Source organism: Accipiter gentilis, chromosome 9, assembly GCF_929443795.1.
Source record: "Accipiter gentilis chromosome 9, bAccGen1.1, whole genome shotgun sequence".
Lineage (NCBI taxonomy): Eukaryota > Metazoa > Chordata > Aves > Accipitriformes > Accipitridae > Astur > Astur gentilis.
The window spans coordinates 2997355-3018218 of record NC_064888.1 but is presented as its reverse complement, the minus strand read 5'-3'; the positions used below and the strand labels follow the sequence as shown (position 1 = coordinate 3018218).

The window sequence follows — 20864 nt, the reverse complement described above, 5'->3', positions numbered from 1 at the left end:
AAAAAGAAATCAGAAAAGATTTATAAGGTTCTGCAGCCCACAAAACCTGCTTCATTACCTTTAAATCAAGTATATCTGATTGCAAAGCTCTTATTTTTATAAGAATTTTGGGAGCAGAGTATTTTACGGTTTTAGTGTGCTTTTACTAAAGGTGAAAAATGCATTTTTTTAAAACTAATTCTTTTGAGAGTTATTGCTGCAAAGGAAAAGCCATTTTTGTCAGAAGAAAAATAATGGATATACCTTGACATGTCCAAACAGAATGAAGTATTCAAGCTGAAAAGGTAACATCAATTCAGATAGTATTGTCTTTATATATGTATATAGTGTTACTATCCAATCCTTCTGATGTAACATAACATCTTATTCACCTATTTTTACTGCCATGGCAGATGAGGTAGATAGCTTGTTGAATCTAGAAGTCATTGTGTTCACTCCCCTTCCCCAGAGGATTAAATCTGATTTGGGACCAGTCAGTATGAATGAGCAGCTTCCTTTGTGCCTTCCATTTTCATTACTTCCTGTTTACTTGCTTATCTTAATCTGTTACCATAATGACAAGTTACACAGTTTTGTCAAGTCCTTCATCGTTGAATCATTTCTGTCTTTTTATGTCGCCTTCTCTTACTGTTTTCTCTTCTTTCTTTCTCCATTTTACATATCTACCCCTTCTCCTGTATAGATAGAATTCATTTTTTTCCTAGTTGGACGTATTTCCTAAAGTTTGTGGCATAGGAGAAGAAGTTTTTCAGTGAAATGCTGATTCTTTTTTGGACAACTTTAATGGAGATACTGGTTTTGTGTGAGAAATGACTGTAAGAATCTCAAGAATCGTTACTGGTACTTAGCACATTTGACCTTCATTCTTAATTGCTGGTTTGCTTATTTATCTCTTCAGTTAGACAGTAAACTACACAGCAACTCATACTAGTTCAGCTTATTTGACCTGTTGATGCTACAATGTATATGCTAAAGATTTTCCTTTTATAATGCTTGCTTATTTTTTTAAATTATTTTCCAAAGTTACATTTATAACTGAGTCTTGGAAACGGTGATGTTAATGGAAAAATATACCACTAAAGCATAGCAGACCTGTGCTTTTGATAGGCAGCATTGTATGTCCTCATTTCCCCATGTAATTGAATTAATTTTCATCCGAGCAATATTTTGGTGTCCTTATGGATATTATTGCTTATTTATTTATTTTTTAATAATTCTGCCTTTGATTTATTTTTCCACTTCCCTTGGTTTCCCTAAAGTCTTCTTAGATGAAACAGGTCATTAGCAATAAGTTATTTTTAACATAAAAGCACTTGATTGACGCTCTAGTGTAGTTATTTATTTTCCTCCCAGAGCAGTTAGAGAATTGAGATTTAAATGTTTGCATATGTGGGACTTATCTTTTTCTCTGTGGTCAGTTACTCCTTTAAGTTCAGGTATATAAGGCCAGCTTTTTTATCCTTCTTAATGATTTACATTTGGATACTGTCTTACTTCTTACTCAGATATGCAGAAGATATTTAGTACTGGAGAATACGGAAATAAAAAGTGTTTCATTTGGGAGGAAGGCAGAAGCCTTTTTCGTTATCAGGTTGTTTGCCTGTGTGTATTCAGTCCAGACTTAAATTTAATACTTGTCATCTCCTATTTTATTTAGTGTCTTATTAGCCTGTACCTTCTTTTAAAAACCAGCCTTAAATATCTTCTATTCTAGCTAAGTATAATTTTTGAGAATATATGTTTTTGTTCCCGCAGAATAACATAGTCGCATCTATGATGTTTATATCCCCTTTCTTTACATCCTCTTTTGGCAGTAACACTGAATTATCTCTGCATTTAAACCACTTGAAGTTTTAGCTAGCAATGTGAGTGATTTATTCCAGTAACTATTGTTTTTTGTGGTATTAGCAATGCCCCTGCATAAATCCCGCCCCGAATTTTACAAAATAAAAAATTAAAGTCTTATAATAGGCCATTAATGCTTATTTCCACAAGCACACATTAATTTATTCTTTTTCTAAAAATAATTTTGTTTTTTTAGTAGAGATACTTGCATGTTACATGAAGGAATCTTAGATTTTAATTTAGCAGTATAAATGATCTGAAATCAGTTCTTAATTTCAGTGAGTTTCTTAATTTCTTTGCTAAAGAAAATGTGGAACTTTAAAAATTCTGAGGCAAAATGCATGCAAGTAAGGAAGAAAGAAATGGACAAGTGCCAAAGCTTGTGAATATGGGAGAAGAGACTGGCAGCAATTCATATTTGAGTTGTCATTTTAAATTTAAACCATGAGATTGATCCTGCAGTGCAAAATAGAGGCAGATCTTTATGCATGTTTGGGATCCAGGTATCTTCCGCAAGATTCTTTGTAGATTCAAGAAGTTATTCAAAGAAATAAAGAAATGGAAGAAAGCTTCAAGAAAAAAGTAGCCTAGAAATGGCTATGTTTAAGGCAGACAGTAGACAGGATTTGTCTTGCAAATCTTACGAATTATAACATCTTAAAAATGGAAGTAGAAATTTTTAAATAATGCTTATTCCCAGTCAGGTTCACTAACTCCATTCCTATTTAAGTATATAGTTTAAAAAAAAATAGTATATATATATATTTAAATGTACTGGTCATCTTCACAAGGAGTGCATCTGTCTGTCTGAAAGCTAAAATTTTGGCAAATATCATTGTTTCTTCTCTTAAAACATCATGAAACTTGCAGTCAGTAGTAACCTGTATGGCATTTTTCATTGTGGCCATGGCATGTATGGGTGTAGACCTTCAACAGCTACAAGTAGCGATTAGGTTAGGCATAAGGAAAAATATTCTAATAATAAGAATATTTAAGCATGGATACAGATTGATGTAGATATTGTGTTCCCCAGAGGCTGAAGGTTTTTGAAGAAGTTAGAGAAGCATCTATCATAGTAAAATTGGTTTTGCTTTGAGATGGAGAGGACGTCATGGTCACCCCTTCCAGTTCCACTTTGAAAGTTTGTGTTGTAATCACTTGATGAAAGTGCAATTAGGACAGTTTATAGTGACATCTATTAATCATATGTATTCAAGGCTTTAGGGAGCAAAGAGATAAAAAAAAACAAAAACAAAAACCAAAAACCAGCACCACCTTGTGTAGTGGTAGAATGAAAAAAAAAAAAGGTTGATTTTTATGAGCATTTTACAGTATTAGCATATTTATGAGTTTATATTTGCAAGATCTAGTGGCGAAGTAAAAGGCACTTAGTAGGACAAACTTCAGTATGTGCTCAGTAGGCAGCAAACCTGTTCAGCTCTGGAGATGGATACCTGAAAGACATTTAACACTGGGGTTTTTTCCCCTCCAGTAACTCATCCTGATTTTTTTTTTCTTATTTTTTTTTTTCCTGGCATTCTCAATTGTGACAGTTAGAACTTGGAGAAAGAGGCAAATTGCAGAAGTGTAAGGAGGAGAAATATGAACTGTCTAGATAATGCTAAAGCAGAAGACAAGAAAAAAAAATCTTGATGAATCTTATTTGCATATTCAGATATACTGTTGGTAGCTGTATTTTTTTCCTTTTCTGAAAATGAGAATAAGGCTTGTAGATAGTGGGAGTGTATACTAATTGTGTGAGTTTACAGGTTCTTTAAAAATAAAGTTACCAACAGCAAGATGTAAAAGGGAGGTGCATCATTATTACTAGAAAAATAAATCAGTTTCGTTACTTCTTTTGAAAGAATAAATGACAACAAAATGTATTCAATATGAATGGTTCAGTTATTGGCTTTCCATGCCTCATTTATGACATACTCTTGTATAAAACTACTGAGATTATTGAAGTGCACAGTGCTGGAGGGACACATCGTTTTCTTTTAATGAGCGTTCTCATGCCTAGTTGATGAGTTTTTGTTCTCTAAGCAGCACAGAATTAGTCTAGAAAATGTTTGAATTATTTGACTTTGAAATACGTTTCATTGGTGCAATCACTTGATTATTAGATTAGTAGATATAACCATTGCTGAATTGCATCCACCTTAAAAGGTCTGTGTCTTATGGAATACGAAGTGGAAGGTACTCTCTCTGAAAGCTGGAAAAAAAATATTCTTATATAACTGAATATTTAAAATTCTTTTAGTGTTTATTATAGTAACATCCGTCCTGTTTACGTCATTTGACCTAAGGCAATTAATAAGGCAATCATCAAATGTTAATGTTACTCCAAAGAAATTCCATACTAGTGCAACATTAATTAATGCTCACTTCTATATTATTATCATTACATGTATCACGTCTATAGTGGTGACACTTTGAAGTGTCCACTATTATGAATGTATTAGAGCTTTACTGTAACAGGACTGGGTATAATGAATTCCATGTTGCCGGCTCATTTGCTGTTACACAGCAGGTGCTCCTTTGTAGTTAACCATCTAAAGAGACAGTTTTAAGAATGAGTTATTTACATACAAAATTGATGTTGATAAAGTAGAATATAAGCTCCATGCCATGTGGGATTTTCACAGCTGTACACACTGCACTTCAACTTACATAAAAATTCTTGGCAAGGTTCTAGTGGCAAAATGTTAATTCCTTAGGTGTTCATTAAAATAACATTAATCATGAACTCTGATGATGTTCACGTTGATTTATTCTGAAACTTTATAATTAAAATTAATCAGATTCTATAATTAGGTAGAGCAGGAAAATGGAATTTGGCCTTGTTACTTTATAATGGAACTATTAATTCACTTAAATGTTAGATTTTTTTTTTTTAGAAATTTAATGAACGTCTGCTTTTAAATATGGATCATACAGTCAAACTTGTATCTCATAAGAGCTTCATGTGTGCCTTTCTGTGTGGAAAAGTGTTTTGCAGTGCTTTGTGAGAAACAGGATTATTTTTTGTTTACCATTGTGATGGACTTGAGAAAGCTGAAAAATTATTCTGCTTTCTTGTGAGCCAAATCTTGACTTTAAGACACCTCCACCACCCCCCAAGGGAAATCTGATAATTAAATCTACAGGGTTTCAGGTAATGTCTGTACTTTAGATGACTGGATGGATAATATTCAAACTACCTGGAAGTTGTCAGCCTGTCATTATTAATTACGTGATAATCATATTTCTGTGTCAAAAATGGAAGTGAAAAGTGTTATTATTACACTACTCTATCATTCATTTCTACTAGAACAAAGAAAAGAGGCAGCTTTTCTTATCTAAGTAAATTTACTTTCTGCAGGACTTGTGAATGTTACAAATTTATATGGCTTCAGAGAAGCCATGTACACATTCAAAGAGGGTCTATTAAGACACCACATTTGGCTCAGTAAGTCCCTGACCTACAAATTGTTACGAACTATAGGGGCATTCTGGGGAAATACTGCTGTGTGCTTGCCCCGTTCTTTAGTTCTTTGGGTTTCATCTTTCAGCTGCTGTTGGAGACAGGTTATCACGCCTTAGATGTACCTTTGATCTGACCAAGTAAAACCATTATTATATAGATTTGCAGGTATTTATGCCTTTACAGTTAAGATTTGCCTTCTGGAAGCCCAAGCCCCTGAGACCCATGCAAAAGTCTGGAGCAAAAAGGTATTTCCCTTAAGAGAGGAGGATCAGGTTAGGGAACATGAGTTGAACTGTTCCTTCTCACCTGTTCAGCAGACTATTTCTACTACACCAACTGGGAACTAAATACAGCTGCTTGTATTTGACACTCTACATGACTTTGTAATTTGCTTACATTAACCATCTTTGTTTACCTACATTGCTAATAAAGCAATTTCCAGAATTTATTACAGTTCCATTGATACTGGAATCCTAGCTTTTCTTTTCTACTCATTGGTGTTGCTCTTTGTCCTGGTTTCAGCTGGGATAAGAGTTAATTGTCTTCCTAGTAGCTGGTACAGGGCTATGTTTTGAGTTAGGCAGGAGAAGAATGTTGATAACACACTGATGTGTTCAGTTGTTGCTAAGTAGCGTTTAGTCTAAAGTCAAGGATTTTTCAGGTTCTGATGCCCAGCCAGCAAGACTGCTGGAGGGACACAAGAAGTTGGGATGGGACACAGCCCAAGTGTCCTGACCCAAAGCGGCCAACAGGGTATTCGTTAGCATGGGACGTCCCATCTAGTATGGGAACTGGGGGGAGTGGGGTCGGGGGGATCGCCGCGCGGCGACTAACGGGGCATCGATCGGGGTGTGGGGGGGGGGTGAGCAATTGCACTGCGCATCATTTGTACGTTCCAATCCTTTCATTATTGCTGTTGTCATTTTATTAGTGTTATCATTATTAGTTTCTTCCTTTCTGTTCTATTAAACCGTTCTTATCTCAGCCCAGGAGTTTTACTTCTTTTCCCGATTTTCTCCCCCATTCCTCTGGGTGGGGGGCAAGTGAGTGAGCAGCTGCGTGGTGCTTAGTTGCTGGCTGGGGTAAAACCATGACACTCTTGCTGTTTTGCTTTAGGTTTTTTACCACTAAAGTTATGGTTTTTGCACAGTTTGTTTTCTTGTCCAGTCTGAGGATTGGAAATAACAGTAAGAGATAAAAAATGCCTTGATAGGGGAGGAGAAATTGAGCGGCTGTCAGTAAAGCAAGCTAGTAGATGACTAAGGCTGGTACATTTTCTGTTTGTTGTATGTTGCCAAAAGAAGTTTGATATTTGCCACGTATCTCTGAAAACTGTGTATACAGGTTTTTTTTGTTAGTGGTAGCTCTCGGATCCCTTGCAAGTAGTTTGTACAATGCCTTATACTGCAAATTTTGATCATTTTTAAATTGAAACAGTCATTTGCTTTCTTGTATAGATGTTATTTTGGTGTTTGTTATTTTTTTATATACTTTCATGAGACCTATGCAGTAATTTGTCAGATTAATCATTAATCTTCCCATATAACTTCTTCGTTAGATAGGACCTCCATTCAGATACTTGTGCTCAATTTCCTAATGGCTGTTTCAGCCCTGTAAATAGCTCTACAAGCATGATCCACTGATGGATGGTGTGAATTGTTGCTTGTAGCTAGATTTATTTTTAAAATTGTCTGGGTTTTTTATTGATAGAGGTTATACTATCTGTCAGTTTGTATTTTGCAAGCATAATGAATTCACCCAGCTTTTTCTTGACAAAATGATGTACCAGTGTATGACGGTGCCACTTAACTGTAAGACTGAGTTTGATGCTGTTGGCTACCTCTATTTCTGGTTTATGGATCTTATTGCAAAGTGAAACGATATATGAAAGTGACCCTCTGTAAATAAATATTTGAACACATAGGCTCAGCCTACTTTTTCTTGCTAACTTGTAGCTTAGAAGACTGGGGCTTTACTAGGTGATATGTTTTTGTTTTGTCCACAGAACAAGAGCATTTACTATTTCTGTGCACTCCGAGTCAGTACATAGCTGGCAATAATCTGTTGGAAAGCAGGTGTACACACACTGACACAGGACTTCAGGAGTGAGTCCTTGTTTGGGTTAGCTTAACCTAGATTTTTTTCATGATACTGATTTTTTAGGGAAGGTACCTACCTGCCATCTAGTTTTCTTGAAGACATCCATCCATCTTGTTGAGATTAGCCCGTTTCGGGTTGATGTAGTCCATTAAAAAAACGGTATCCAGTTATATGTATGGAAACGTATGTTTTAACACTTCAGATTTAGGGTGGGCATGTATTTCACTGCTGCTTTGGGCCCTGGGATGCCATATCTGTCTTTCAGAGCCCTGGAGTGCCCCATTGGCGTTACAGGGAGCCTGGCACTACAAAAGCACAGGAAGTTGAATGTCAGAGTATAGCAGAGCTGTGAGGTGCAGAATCGCCGCTACTTCTGTGACCCTGCTCTTCTCCCATTTGTCTATTGATATGTTGGTCTGAAATGACAAGTCTTTCAGGAGAGGTCCAAGACAAGCCAAATTCATTAATGTATGCTTCGTTATTGGGGAAAAGAAACAAAAGCAGAAATGTTTGTGTGTACGTGAATATATACCCAGTTGTGCTTGTTTAACCAGATATGTCAAAAAGATTTTGTGTCTCTTGGCATAAGAAAATATTGTATCATGTTCCTTAGCCTACGTTCATTAGAGTGTCTAACATTGAAAATATTCACATTGTACAGTTCTCCAGAAATTAGAAGTCCATGGAGCCTTTGAACATCTGTGCGTTTTGAGTAACTGCATCAGTGCCAGTACCACATTCACACACCATAAATATTTGAGGGCAGTGGGTCAAGGTAAAGAATAGGAAGGACAGAGTAAGAATAAGTGAAATAGTCTTTTGGGAGGATGGTATTTGATCCTAACAGCTCAGGTCGTCTTATGACCGGAATGTCTAAACATTAAACCTTAAAAACAACTTTGAAATGAAGCAGTTAACTTCTTCCTGCAGCACAAAAGTCACTTGACTCCAGAATGACACCTGCATTTTTGGTTTCATTTTATAATTAGAAAAAAGTATTTTCAAATTGTGCATAGTAAAACTCCAGCACTGTAGCAGATGACGAGAAATTCAAGAGCCCATGTGGTAAAGAAATAAGAAATGGAAGTGTGGAGGTTTAGGATGAGTCTTAAAAAGACAAATAATGTTTTGAATAGCAAATAATTTATGCAAAATATGTTACAAAATCTAAGATGCTAAATAAATAACCAATACAATGTATTCTGTTTTGACACTTTGTTTCCACTTAAAGATAGTGAATGCAGATTCATTTGTTAACAATATTTTGAAGCTATTTTTCATTATAATTGCTTTGTATTTTGTACAAACAGTTGAACTGTAATTTTAAATTTCAGTCTTCTGCTTTGAAGCTACATGAAAATATGGTGGGATAAACATTCAGAAAAATAGATTTGTGGTTATATAATTTCTCTTTATTATAAAAAAGTTGCTTCACCATATGAAACTTTTTTCTTCTATATTTTGGAAGGCTCGTGTTCTCTTTTATATTTCACCAAGTCGGCATGATATAATGTATTTCTAATTTTTGTAATCTTTTATGATTACAACATGAGGGTAGTATTATAAAAGTTATTCTCATACAGCATTGAGAAGTCCTGAAGATTTAAAATGGCAGAATGGGATATAAGAATGCTTCAATCCAGATATTAAATGGTAGACAAATAAGCAACGTAGTAATTGTTAAAGACTTAATACTACTTTTTTTGTTTTTAAAGGTTTGGGGTTTTTTTTGTTAACTCTATGTATCATAATGTTAAAGGACTATTAACCTTTACCATTTGGTCCGAATTACTGTATTATTCAGTGAAGTAGAGGTTTCTTACTTTTGAGTAAGACTTTACATTCTAGGAGTAGTATAATTCTAAGGGCTTGTTTCTGTTCCCACTTCTGTCAGCAGCCATCTTTGACAGAAGTAGGTTTGGGGCCCATTTGTCTTTAAGTAGAAATACAAATGCCTGATTTGGCAGGCTATACTTTCACAGCAGATTTTGTAAAGACAGCTGCCTATTGAAGTCTCCTGTCCATATTGTCTTGAAGAACAGTGAGACTTTACAGAACATCATCAGTGTCAACTAACAGTTGAATACATAAACTCTGTTGTTAAAATATATCTGTTTATCATTACATTTTTCTGATTTACAAATCAGGCTGTATTTCAAGGCAACAGGTAAGTTTGAGAATTGTTAAATTTTTTTGGATTTTCATTTATAAGAAAACTTGGCTAGGTATTTCAAGAATTTCTTAGAAGTCTGAATAGTTAAACCCTCCTTTTGGTTAATACATTACTTCCGGAACCAGTAGATAAAATTCTACACATTAAACACGGTAAAAACGGTGCATATTCTGCAAAGGACAGAATTTTAGATTAAAGTTTTCTGGGCACAAAAGCAGTAACAAAATGATCCCTACAAAACAGAGTAACTTAATAACACAAGAAATAACTTTTGTTAATTTGAAACCTTAGAAACTGAAACTTGTAAAGTAAGATGTAATTAAATTATGGTACTGTACATACCAGCTGTTCTTGGTAATTGAAACTTTACAATATGAAAAATACATTACATCTGTACAGTTTATACAGGTAGGTAGGATGAGTTTTGAAAAAGATTCTCTTTAAGGGTCATACTCCGAAGTCAAAAAAAATACCGCACAACTTAACGAATTACAAATTGTAGACTTGAAACAATTAATCTTTGTGATTCGTTTTTAATTTGAACAGGGATCCTAGAATCCATAATGCTATGTCTTCTCACTTCTGTCCATGATACTACATAGAATTTGGTTGCAGCCTCTGCTACAGGAAAAAAAAAAAAAGACAACAAACCCTCCCCCAGTTAAGCCAGCTGCTGACTGTGTTCCTTGATTCGTGCTGTTGTTGTTATTGTGCTCAGATCCAGATCAGTTTCTAGGTGTGTTTCCACTGTTTCTTCCTGGTTATTCGAGTCATAGGGCTTGTGAGCAAGCAGTTCATGATGTACTCCACAGTAACTTATCGTGGGCTGATCATAGGCCAGGAACGTTGACACGTTCATAGACAATGGTATCTAGGGGAAAAACAAAGATGAAAACCAACCAGTTACCAAAAGACATCATCAAATTGTACTTGCCTGAATTTGATGTTGAAGAAACGGACTGTCTAAAAACATTGGCTAATGCCAAATATAGTGCTGCATGTAGAAAACCTCTTCCTTCTCCCTATCCCTCTACCCCCTCCACTCCACCCAATACTACCACCTTTGATCTTGTGGCCCAGGGCTAGGTGTGTGCTTGAATGTGTTTGTGAGGATTAAGATATGATTGAATTCAAATTGTCTTTGGAATGTAATTAGCCTTTGCTAAAATCAGCCTATCAGGGAGGAGAAATAGGAGTGACTCAGTTGGGGATATATGGAGTATTTCAAATGAAACTTAAATGGCTTTTCAAGTTTAAGAGTGGTTAGTGGATCTTACTTGAATACATCAATGGGTGTGATACCTTTGGTCTGCTGGGAAATCCTCACAGATGACACGTTTCCTATTATTTATAGCATAAGCATCTATTTGAATTTAGCAGCTTTCAGTAAATATTGGACCATGGCAGATGATAGCTTCATCCATTGTTATGCTCTGGTAGCTCTGAAAGCTTTGCTATTGCGGGTTTAATTCAAATGCTTTAGGCTGAAAAGTTCTTGAATTTTTTTTTTACTATTTTCTTGAGGATTTTGAACACACTTCAGCATAGAATTATTTATAATACTCTGTAGAATCAGAGGTGAAATGAATGCAGATTTTGAATTGTATGTATTTGTATTATTAGATTTATTTTTATTTATATTAAAGAGAATCAAAGGATGAAAAAGGTGACTATATTGTAATGGCTGTGTGAGTCATGTTAAAGTATTTAAAAATCAGATTTCCAGTCCATTGTAAAACTAAAGAGAACAATTTTTTTTCATGACTTTTATTGTTCTCTTGCTGTTATTTTGAAGTCTGACTGACACGTAATAAAACTAAATATGAAGACAGGTATTATTTTAAAGCATTTTAGTTTGAAATATGAAATAATAAACCCAAAACTGTTTCTCATTAGCACAACTGGTTGATGCATTTGGATGTCCCACCTGAACCTCTATGTGCTCGCAACAGCATGTTGGAAGTCCCATTATAAACACTGCTCATGTGCTATGCAAAACATGGAGATGGGCTGAGAAATATTAGGAAATCTGTGACTTTTCTACCTACATATGAGATATCGATAGCTCATGAAGAGCTAAATGACATTCAGCTTAGAAGATGGATGTATGTAGCATATCATGCGATCACGCTGTCTGAATCGGAAGAATGTCAGTTAAACCTATGACAAAATTATATCTTCATAGGAAAGAATGACAAAACCAGTTGAATGTATCTTTTTCTATCCTGACTCTTGTATTTGAAAGATTTAAGGTTAAAGACACCATACCGTATCGTAGGTGTCTGGTGATCTGTATCTCTTCACTCACAAAAATTCATGAGCTCTCTCTGCATTTTGTGTGGCCACCTTGGGTGTTTTTGTGTTCTTTTTATTCCTTGTGATGAAACACTGGGTGAACACCTCAGGCTTTCTTAAAATAATGAAAAGACTTTACCTGAGGAAAAACTCTGGCATTTTAAATACATGCAATAAGAAGAAATGCTCCACATTTTTCCCCCTTCATAAACACTAACAAGGCTCTGACTGTACAGGGAACCATGTAGATGTGCTGGTACTTACTTTTTCTCTGCCTACTCAGCTAATTTAGTCACATTTGTGTTGCCCTTTTTTAACAAGAGCAAAAGGTGGTGAATGGCCTTGAATTACTAATGCCTATCCACACTTCTGTGGAAACCAGACAAAATATTGTACAATCTGGCTTCAAATGTGCTGTTGCCCACATTTTGGTTGGAATAGTCAATGAAGAGATATTTAGTGCCACATCTGTCAAAATAGAAGATATGGGTTGACATGCTTCGTAAAAATTAAAATCTGTCTCTGTGTTTTTGGAATAAGAGCTGAGTCTTGCATACATTTTTGAAAAAGGTTTGTTGTATGTATGTTAGACTGGGAAAAGTATGTGTGATCTTAGTACCTGGTCATATTCTCAGTAACCTTTTTTTCATGGATTTTCCATTTAATGTGTCTAAATTGCTGACATTTGATCATATTCTGTTTTCAGCAACGTCAGAATAGAAGGATAGCGGAAGGGAGGAAAGGAGCACTTTAACTGCTTCACAGCTGTAGTCAATAACAAGATTATAATGGTTATGGGCTTGTTCTAATTTCTGATGCTGACATGATGGCCTTGCAGTGAAGCAACTCTACAGGAAGTTTGTCAGCAGTGTAAGGTGGGCTAAGCAAACTATATGTGCAATTGCCATGAAATGTAGACAATTGCATACGTGCATTCTTTCATGGATACACGTACAGGCCTCAGTAGGAAGCCACATAGGAGGAGATCAAAGGCCTAGCTGAGATTAGAGAAACAGAACAACTTTTGGATTAATGACATTTTCCTTAGTCTGGTAAAGTTTCCATTCTGAAAAAAATTACGTGTGGTTCTCCACTGCTGTTTTCTGAAGTGATGCATAAAGTTGGGTTAGCAATTCTACATTATTCTAGGCAAATATGAACCAGGAATGATGGCACTCTTCAATGCAGAAGAATCTGCACTGAAGAGTGCAGATAGTTTTTTCTGACCTACTGCTTTTCTCTTGTTGCATCTTTTTTCCCTCCTTACCTGTGTCCACCTCTGTTTCCTAGAGTGGTCAGGATCTGACCACCTGCCATGTTTCTTTTTAGTGTAAGTATTTGGGGAAGGAGACTTTTTGTTCACTCCAGTTCGTACCACAGGTCATTTGTAAACATCAGGTGAAGTTGCTACCAGCTGCTGCTTTATAGCTGTCTGGGTGTGCTGGATCACTTTGGGATTTTCAGGTTATAGTCCTGGAACAGAGATGTCAACCCTCATGGCATGTTAATTAAACAGGGAACATCCCTGTTTGTATTTCCTCCTTTGCATTTTTCCTTCCTGTTTTCCTTCTGATAGCAGTATTTGTCTCAGTAAAAGTTCTATCTCTATAAACCTCCTGTTCTTTGAACTTTTTTTAAAATTCAAATAAGTAATACCACAGCATTTGTAATGAGAGCTCTCATCTCTTTGACAGCAATTCTGAAGTAGAAAACACTGCATTGTTTAATTACTAGTGATGTGTGAACTTCATATTGTCTGGAGTTCAGGTTCAGATGAGCATCCAAAAAGCCTCGGCTTATCTCAGATTTACAGTTCAGAAGCCTTAAAATTGCAATTACTATTCAAGGAAGCATCTGTCCTGCAAGCTGAATATCATTGCATAGTATTAAATTTCTGTACACTGTGTGTACTGCTGTGGAAAAAGCTCCAGCAACCCTGTATCTTTTCAGTGAGAAAGTTTAAAACTCAAGACTCGTTTTACATAGAAAATGTAGCTAAAAGGTTCCATTTACAAAACTGTATAGCAAACCAGAATTTAAAAAAAATAAAATTATGTTTAGTCCCAACAAGAATTTAATCCAGTGTTTGGGATGTTGGTGTTTTTGCATTTCTCTTTTGATCCTCACTGGCAGCTGAAAAGGTACCACAGATTAAATTTTTTTTTTTTTTTTTTTTTTTTTTAAATGAGGCTGAGAATTTGGTTCTGGCTTCTCTTCAGCAATTACAGAGATCTGCAGGAAATAGGTTATTTTATCCAGACTGTAGAAATATGTTCGCTACTAAACAGATGTGAACTGGTTGGGGAGGGGAATGCTTCTAGCTACAGATGAATATCTTGGCAGTCAGCAAAGATGGGAAAGGTTCTAGCAAAGGCATACAGTGTTTATTAAGCTTCTGGTGTTGTGGCTGTGTTCTTATCTGATTGCTTGACCTTGGCTTGGCTTTCATAAGAAAGACAGTTGCATTTTTTTTTTCTGAATTTATTGTATTTAGAATTAGAAGCAATATTTTCAGCCTAAGGATTTTGATAGTTTGTTAAATTTAATGGACGTGGGGTGTTCAAACCTCCTGGGGTGATTTCAGGACTGAGCCACAGAATCCTGGAAATGAAAGCTTGGAAACTAAAGGCATAAGGGCATACCCACACATCTGGAGTGGCTTAAGAATGTAGGCATGGGAAAATATGATAGGGCAAAGGAATATTATCTGTGGAGATGGCAGAGATAAGAAGAAAAACAGATGATCATGAACAGGAGGGATGAAAATAAGTGAACCAGGTTGTACACTGAAATAGGAGGATAAAATGAGCTAAAGGATGGAAGCAATAGAAGTGATGGAGTTGTGATATATCATTCTGAAAATGTACAGAATATAGGAATGCCATTACAACATAGGCATGGGAATATAATATATGTGGTCAACATATGAGAGTTAAATCTACTTTGTATAGAAGTTGGTGGAATTTTGCTATTGGCTTTGCTAAAAAAAAAACCAAACAAACAACAAAAAACCAAACAAACCCTTGTAATATATACTAGGGAACCATAAAGGTTTTATTGGCATCAATCAAAGTTAAATACTGTATTCATGACCACTGTGAAGAATCCTGTTATTTAAAATGAATGTCAAAACAAACCTGATACTTTAGCATCCATTAGTTTGTCTTTGTGATGTATTTGCCATGTTATTTAAGTTTATTGGAGGTTAAATTTTAAATAGTACTATTTTTGAATCCTTATGCATATAAAACAGAAAAAGGTTTGGAAGGAATAAAATACCTTGGGTTTATCAGATAGAGAATACATTAGAATAAATTATAATTAATGTATTTAAGAAATCTTATCTAAAATGGCTCTTTCATGAATCTTAACAACCTGATTTGAGACTTTGACTTACATTTGAAGGCAGTTCTGTCTTCATTTGGGAACTCCCTGAATTCCTAGTTTCTCTCCTGTTTTGTATACCTGTGAACCTCGCTACTGAAGGTTGTTCTCGGCAAAGCATCACTGAACACATTTGATTCATATTTACTAGCCAATATTTCCGGGATATCTTTGATTCTTCTCTAAATACCCCTGTTTCCCACAAGCTTTCTTAAAGCACAGTTGGGCAAGTGATTTAAAAGTGGTTTTGCTACCTCTGTTTTCTCAGCACCCTCTCAACTTCCCAACTTTCCTACTTCAAACTTCATTATGCTGTTCTCTTTAGCATGGTCAGGCACATCTACCTGTTTTCCTGTCACCCTCTGTCCTATTTTCCCATATTTCTCATCTGCATATTTCCGATCTTGTCCCCTGTTTTTCTCTTCCATTTCTTTAAGTCTTCACAAAATGCCTGGTGACTTCTTTGCTCTCCAGTGACTCCATCCCTCTGCCAGCTCACTGGTTCTGTCCTCTGGCCTGCCCCAAGCTCATTCCACTGAAATGCATCTTATCCTGCCCTCTCTGAGAGCTGTCTCTTGAAGCCAGAGCTACCTTGCATAATGGAGGCTATGGGCACACTTTCTGAGTCTTTCCTGTCTGCCTCTTTGCCATGCAGTCCTCCATAGGTGCACTTTTGTTTTCAGATGCAACATTGCAGAGTGTTGTAATGCCTATCCCAGATTTTACCACAGACCCTTCAGAACATTTTTACCCTGATTTCTATGTTCTGGTTTTCTCTCAAGAGGAACTGATATTCCCCAAATTCTTTTCCACTGCTCTCTAACACTGTTATTTCCGTAATAAGGCTATATTAACTTGGTTGTTTCTTTTTCTTCTGTTGCCATAAGATGCAGAGAAAATGCTATGTAAGAGAGTAATCCGAAAAATCTTGTTCCAGTCCAGCTGGAATATAGCAGTTCTGTGAATTTTTGGACTTGTGTTGGAAACTACTTCTTGTGCTGAATGGAGAAAAACGGTTGAGTATACACCAATGCACAGTGTAGTAGCCTTGCAGATACTCTGCTCCTTAGTGGTTCTTGTTTTCTTCCAATAACCTAGGTAGGTCTTGGAATATTTCAAGTACTTCACAGGGTTCTGGTTTATTGATAAAGTTGCACAAGAATTACCTGAACACTAATTCAGGCTTCTTAACTAGCTTCTCCTTGAAGTTGAGTCCTTGTTCCTTATGGAGTCATAGAACAGGACTGTAGCAGGATTGTTCCGTACCCTTACCTACGTCTCCTGCCCCTGCACCCCGGTGTTTAAGTCCTCTCTGATTTAGGCAGGTCTTGCATGTAACAAGTGCCTTATTTTCTCTCTTAAGTAGCGTGTTCAATGGCTTTCTGTGAAAGTCCCAGAGCTGTCTGGTAGGTATAAGTATGAAAGGAAAGTACCTGTCTGGTTGTGATCTCATCCCATTTCTTTCATTGTCTGCTTCATCAAGCACGTATTTACCTAAAAGTGCCGTGCCATGAAACAAGGGAGATAATTAAACTCAAGTTTCTGTTAAAGGAATAGATAAACCTGTTACAGCCTATTTGTGAGAGTCATGGATTTACAGTCCAGATCCTCCTAGCTTCTCTACCAAAATGTAACACAGCCATGGATGTAAGGTTACCAGAATTTACTTTTTGTTGATGGTGGTATTTACATACACTGTGAGGAGACCTTACTGTAAGGCAATGACTACCTTGGATTAAATCATGGTCCCTTTAAAGTGCTGAAAATGAATGGCTGCAAAAATTGCTAGTCACTTTTAAAGATCTTAGTTTTCCTTTAAACTTCTAAATTCTTAGGTGGTTGTTCTTTAAAACTTGTGTCTGCATATTTCAGCCTTTCAAAGTCCAAATTCTAAAGGCTTGGGAAAGGGCAATAAGTTGTTAGATCCGCTGGTGAGAACTTCAGCATGAAAGGTCACAAGGCATTGGTATTAACTCACCCAGCTTTACTTGTGAATGGCAGGGAGGAGTTGTGCAAGTGAAAGAGTGCGAAGGGAAGGATGTTTTCAAGCTTTTTCTGCTTCTCTCAAAATTAATTTCTACTCAGTTCAGGCTGTAATTAAAAACCTACCAAAAGTGTAAGCAGTAACAATAGCTCTCATCAAATAGCAAAATTTTTCTTCACACAAACATTAAGTTAATGCCGTCTTGGAAATGTTAAGTTAATGCCCTCTTGGTGAAGGAGAATTGTGTTTTCTATTCAAAGGCACATCTGTCCAGATGTTGTGCATGATTTCAATATGAAAATTTATTTTCTGTTGCTCAAGAACACTTGCTTTTCTTCTGCTATAATTTTCCTTCTCTGCAGTAAATCTGGGCAATAAAGTACGATAGTGATATGTTTCATGTGCTCTGCTTGGCTTTGGTAATTTTTCTCTTCCAGTGTGTTCATTTCTGGTTACCTAAACTGTGGTCCCACATTGTGAGAAATAATGCAGCTGAAACCAAACATGTATTACTATGCATCTGGTTTGTGCCCAGTCTTCACTGCCATGTTAGACTAAACGTGTCATAACTACATTCTTATCAGAGAAAGACAAGAGTGAGGAAGCAAAAGACAGATGAGTAGTTTGCATCACATCTGTATTTTAATCTTTTTAAACCATCCATTCAGCCACACTGAACGTGAGGACCAGTTGTCTCCATGGCAATATAAGAAACATATTATTTCAAAGCTCCTGTTGTAGTAGCTGCTACTTCTAGACTTGACTTGTGCTATTGACTGAATGGACTGTGTTTATATTGATACCAAAAAAGAAAAAGCTTTAGTAAGGGCATGATTAGAATTACAGTCCGTCAATAATTGTATTCTTTTCTGTTCAATGTTTAACATGAATTTTAAGTAATTTGTGATGCAGGATATTCCCTGGGAGAGGACGGTGGTGTTAAAAAGTAAAAATCACCTTTAAAAACAAGCCCAGTACTTTTGAACCTTTGTGTTTAAAGTTGGGCATGTAAACAGTAAGCTGATTTTTTCTGAGGGATGCGAGAGGGTACAGAAAGCATTCAACCACTGTTGGGTTCCATGAGAAAACTGTTGAATTTTTTTTTTTAATTATGTCAATGTAGATTTGGTGTCTTAATTTTAAAGTAGAAGGAATTAGCAAAACTTTTTCTACAAGTTGAATATACTAGTTTTGACAATGGCCTTTACCAGGTTTTGAAATGCCAAAGTGAATAGCTGCTAACAGCTACTACAGAATATTCCCCCCCCACACTTTTTTTTTTTTTTTAAGAAGTAGAAAATAAGGAAAGGGAGGAAGCAGAACTAAAAAGGTTTTATTTTTCATTCTGATTCAGTTCATTGGGATTCAGACTAAATAGTGAGCTGTGGTTCCCTAGTTGCTGGGCATTTTGTCTTGCATGTTATTAATTTTCTCAAAATTTGAACAGTGACATTTGCTTAATGTCTTTCTTCCTGCAAAGAATGTGACATTCGTGAGATGAGAACAACTTGTGACTTGATTAGCTTTAATTGCTTGCTTGGTTTTGAAAGCAGTATGTATTACATTTTATTTTAGTTAGACGTTCACTGTTGGCTATTAATGTTAAAAAATGAAGAAGTTATAAATGCCTGACAAGATAAATCTCTGCCTTTTTCAAGTTTTTTTTATTTGTTTTTGTGTGTGGCTTCTTTTGGTTTGGGTTGGGGTTTTTTGATTGGGTTTATTTTTTCTTTAACAGCCTGCAGTTTTGGATTTCTAAGTTTGGTTTTTTTTTTTTTTTTTTTAAGTAACAGTCCTTCAATTTCTAATGTAGTCAATTGAATTAAGGAAGTAGGTATGAGAGCTTATGATTATGAGTAAATAATTATCCTTTCAAATGTTGCATTGTTTGAAATATGCTTCATAAGATTTAATAATGAAGTGCATATTGCCCTAAAGTATTTCTAAAAACGTTATTACAATTAGATCTGTATCTCTTGACCACTAACCTTTTTAGGTTTCTCATTTGTTCTTCATTTGTAGACAAAATTTGGTGTTTATCAATAGGGTCTGAAGGCATAATTGCTGAAGTATCATTTAAAAAAGACAGCTCTGAACTTTGTGGGACTAAAAGTAAACCAACACAGATAAAGCTTTTACTTTAGCTGCTGTATGAATGATGGATTCAGATCAAAGTATTAGATGGCAAGCATTTGTTACATATAGAAAAAGCTAGCTATTTTTGTCTTAGTAAAGTTTGTTGCAGCTTGGAGAATCTGACCATCATACTGTATCTTAGTTCTAATTAATTATTTAGCAATCAATAGATAAGATATGAAGAATTTGCATGAATAAAAAGCATATGAAAAAGACACCCTTGAAAAGTAAATAATGTATTTGTAGAGATGTCTGAAAGAGAATATGTTTGTACGCCACACATATGTAGGTAGATGTGTGTATATTTTACACATACACTTGGAAGTCTTGTGGACAAGCCCTAGAAGAGGTCAGTGCAGCTGCTTCCCTTCTCTGAAAGTTTTAGAATACCAAAAAGGAACTAGACTTCATCAGTATATGTAGAAAGAAAGGCAGCTAAATGAAAGGAACCAATGAGATTAGTGTGATTTATGTTACAGATTTGTTTCATATTTAGGGGAGGTCTATCTCCCTAAAACCCCCCCTGTTGTATCATAAAGTTGAAGAAACATATTACAGTTAAGTTTAGGAAAAACTTGGCGAAGCCAAGCTTAGTTAAACATTAGAGAGCTTGTTTAGTTAAATACCCTAGGGTCTGGTCATGCAGGATGTCTTGCAGAAACTGAAGGGAAAACTTTTTGTTTTGGAGAGCTCTGTGGAGAGTAAGGTCTATGCATGGTATTCTGTGGTATTCCTCTTAATGAGCAAAAATCGCTGAAGAGTGGCTATATCCAATATCTAAGCAGTTACTGACTGCAGTTATTTTTACAGATTTTCATTAAGTGCGATTGTTTTGGTTGATAGTTGAGCTTTCTGGCCCATCATAGGGCTGTAAGTAGGTTTGAGGACTCTATTCCTCAAAGGTTAGGTTCTCATATATACTAGATAGGCTTTTGTGGAGTGTGATTAATATGTTCTTATTTTCTTTATCCTTCTCAAATTATTTTAATGTAACATGCAATTTTAATATCCCCTAAGTGCTATAACAGGCAATCTCATTACTTTTCATCAGGCTTGTTTACACAGAAATAAAACAGCAGCAAAATGAATAACACTGAATAAACTAGAAGTTGAAGTATTACTTACTCTGAGTATTCAGAACCACGAGTTAGACTCCGAAGAATTCATGAGCCTAGCTTAAGAAAGGGAGGGTATTTTTGGTCATATAATCTTTAGCTTCTTGTTTACTTTTGGTGTGTGACCAGTTGGGGAATGTTATATAGCTATTGTATCTAACTATGACGACTAGGTTCTAACTCCAGTGAAAGCTGATGTTCTTACAGCTCCAATAGTAGGGGCTGTAGGAAATACCAGAAAACTTGATAATACTGACGATATCGATGTCTTCCTTTTTCCACTTGGCCCTTTCTTTCTCTGTTATCTCCCAAGTGTTAACCTCTTCTTTCTTGTGTCTCTTGTTTTATCGTTTCCCCCCTATT

The 20864-nt window shown here is 35.8% G+C and overlaps 2 protein-coding genes across 6 annotated transcripts in view; one reads left to right on the top strand and one right to left on the bottom strand.

Moving 5' to 3' along the window:
• Window positions 1-20864, top strand: part of CTNNA3 (catenin alpha 3) — a 502927-nt gene that overhangs the window by 126052 nt on the left and 356011 nt on the right. The gene's annotated exons all lie outside the window — the stretch shown is intronic.
• Window positions 10012-20864, bottom strand: part of LRRTM3 (leucine rich repeat transmembrane neuronal 3) — an 87202-nt gene continuing 76349 nt past the window's right edge. For both annotated transcript variants that reach the window (XM_049810863.1, XM_049810862.1), the window contains one exon: window positions 10012-10458. In XM_049810863.1, the coding sequence (XP_049666820.1) occupies window positions 10249-10458 (210 nt within the window). In that variant the 3' untranslated portion in view covers window positions 10012-10248. The remainder of the gene's footprint in view (window positions 10459-20864) is intronic.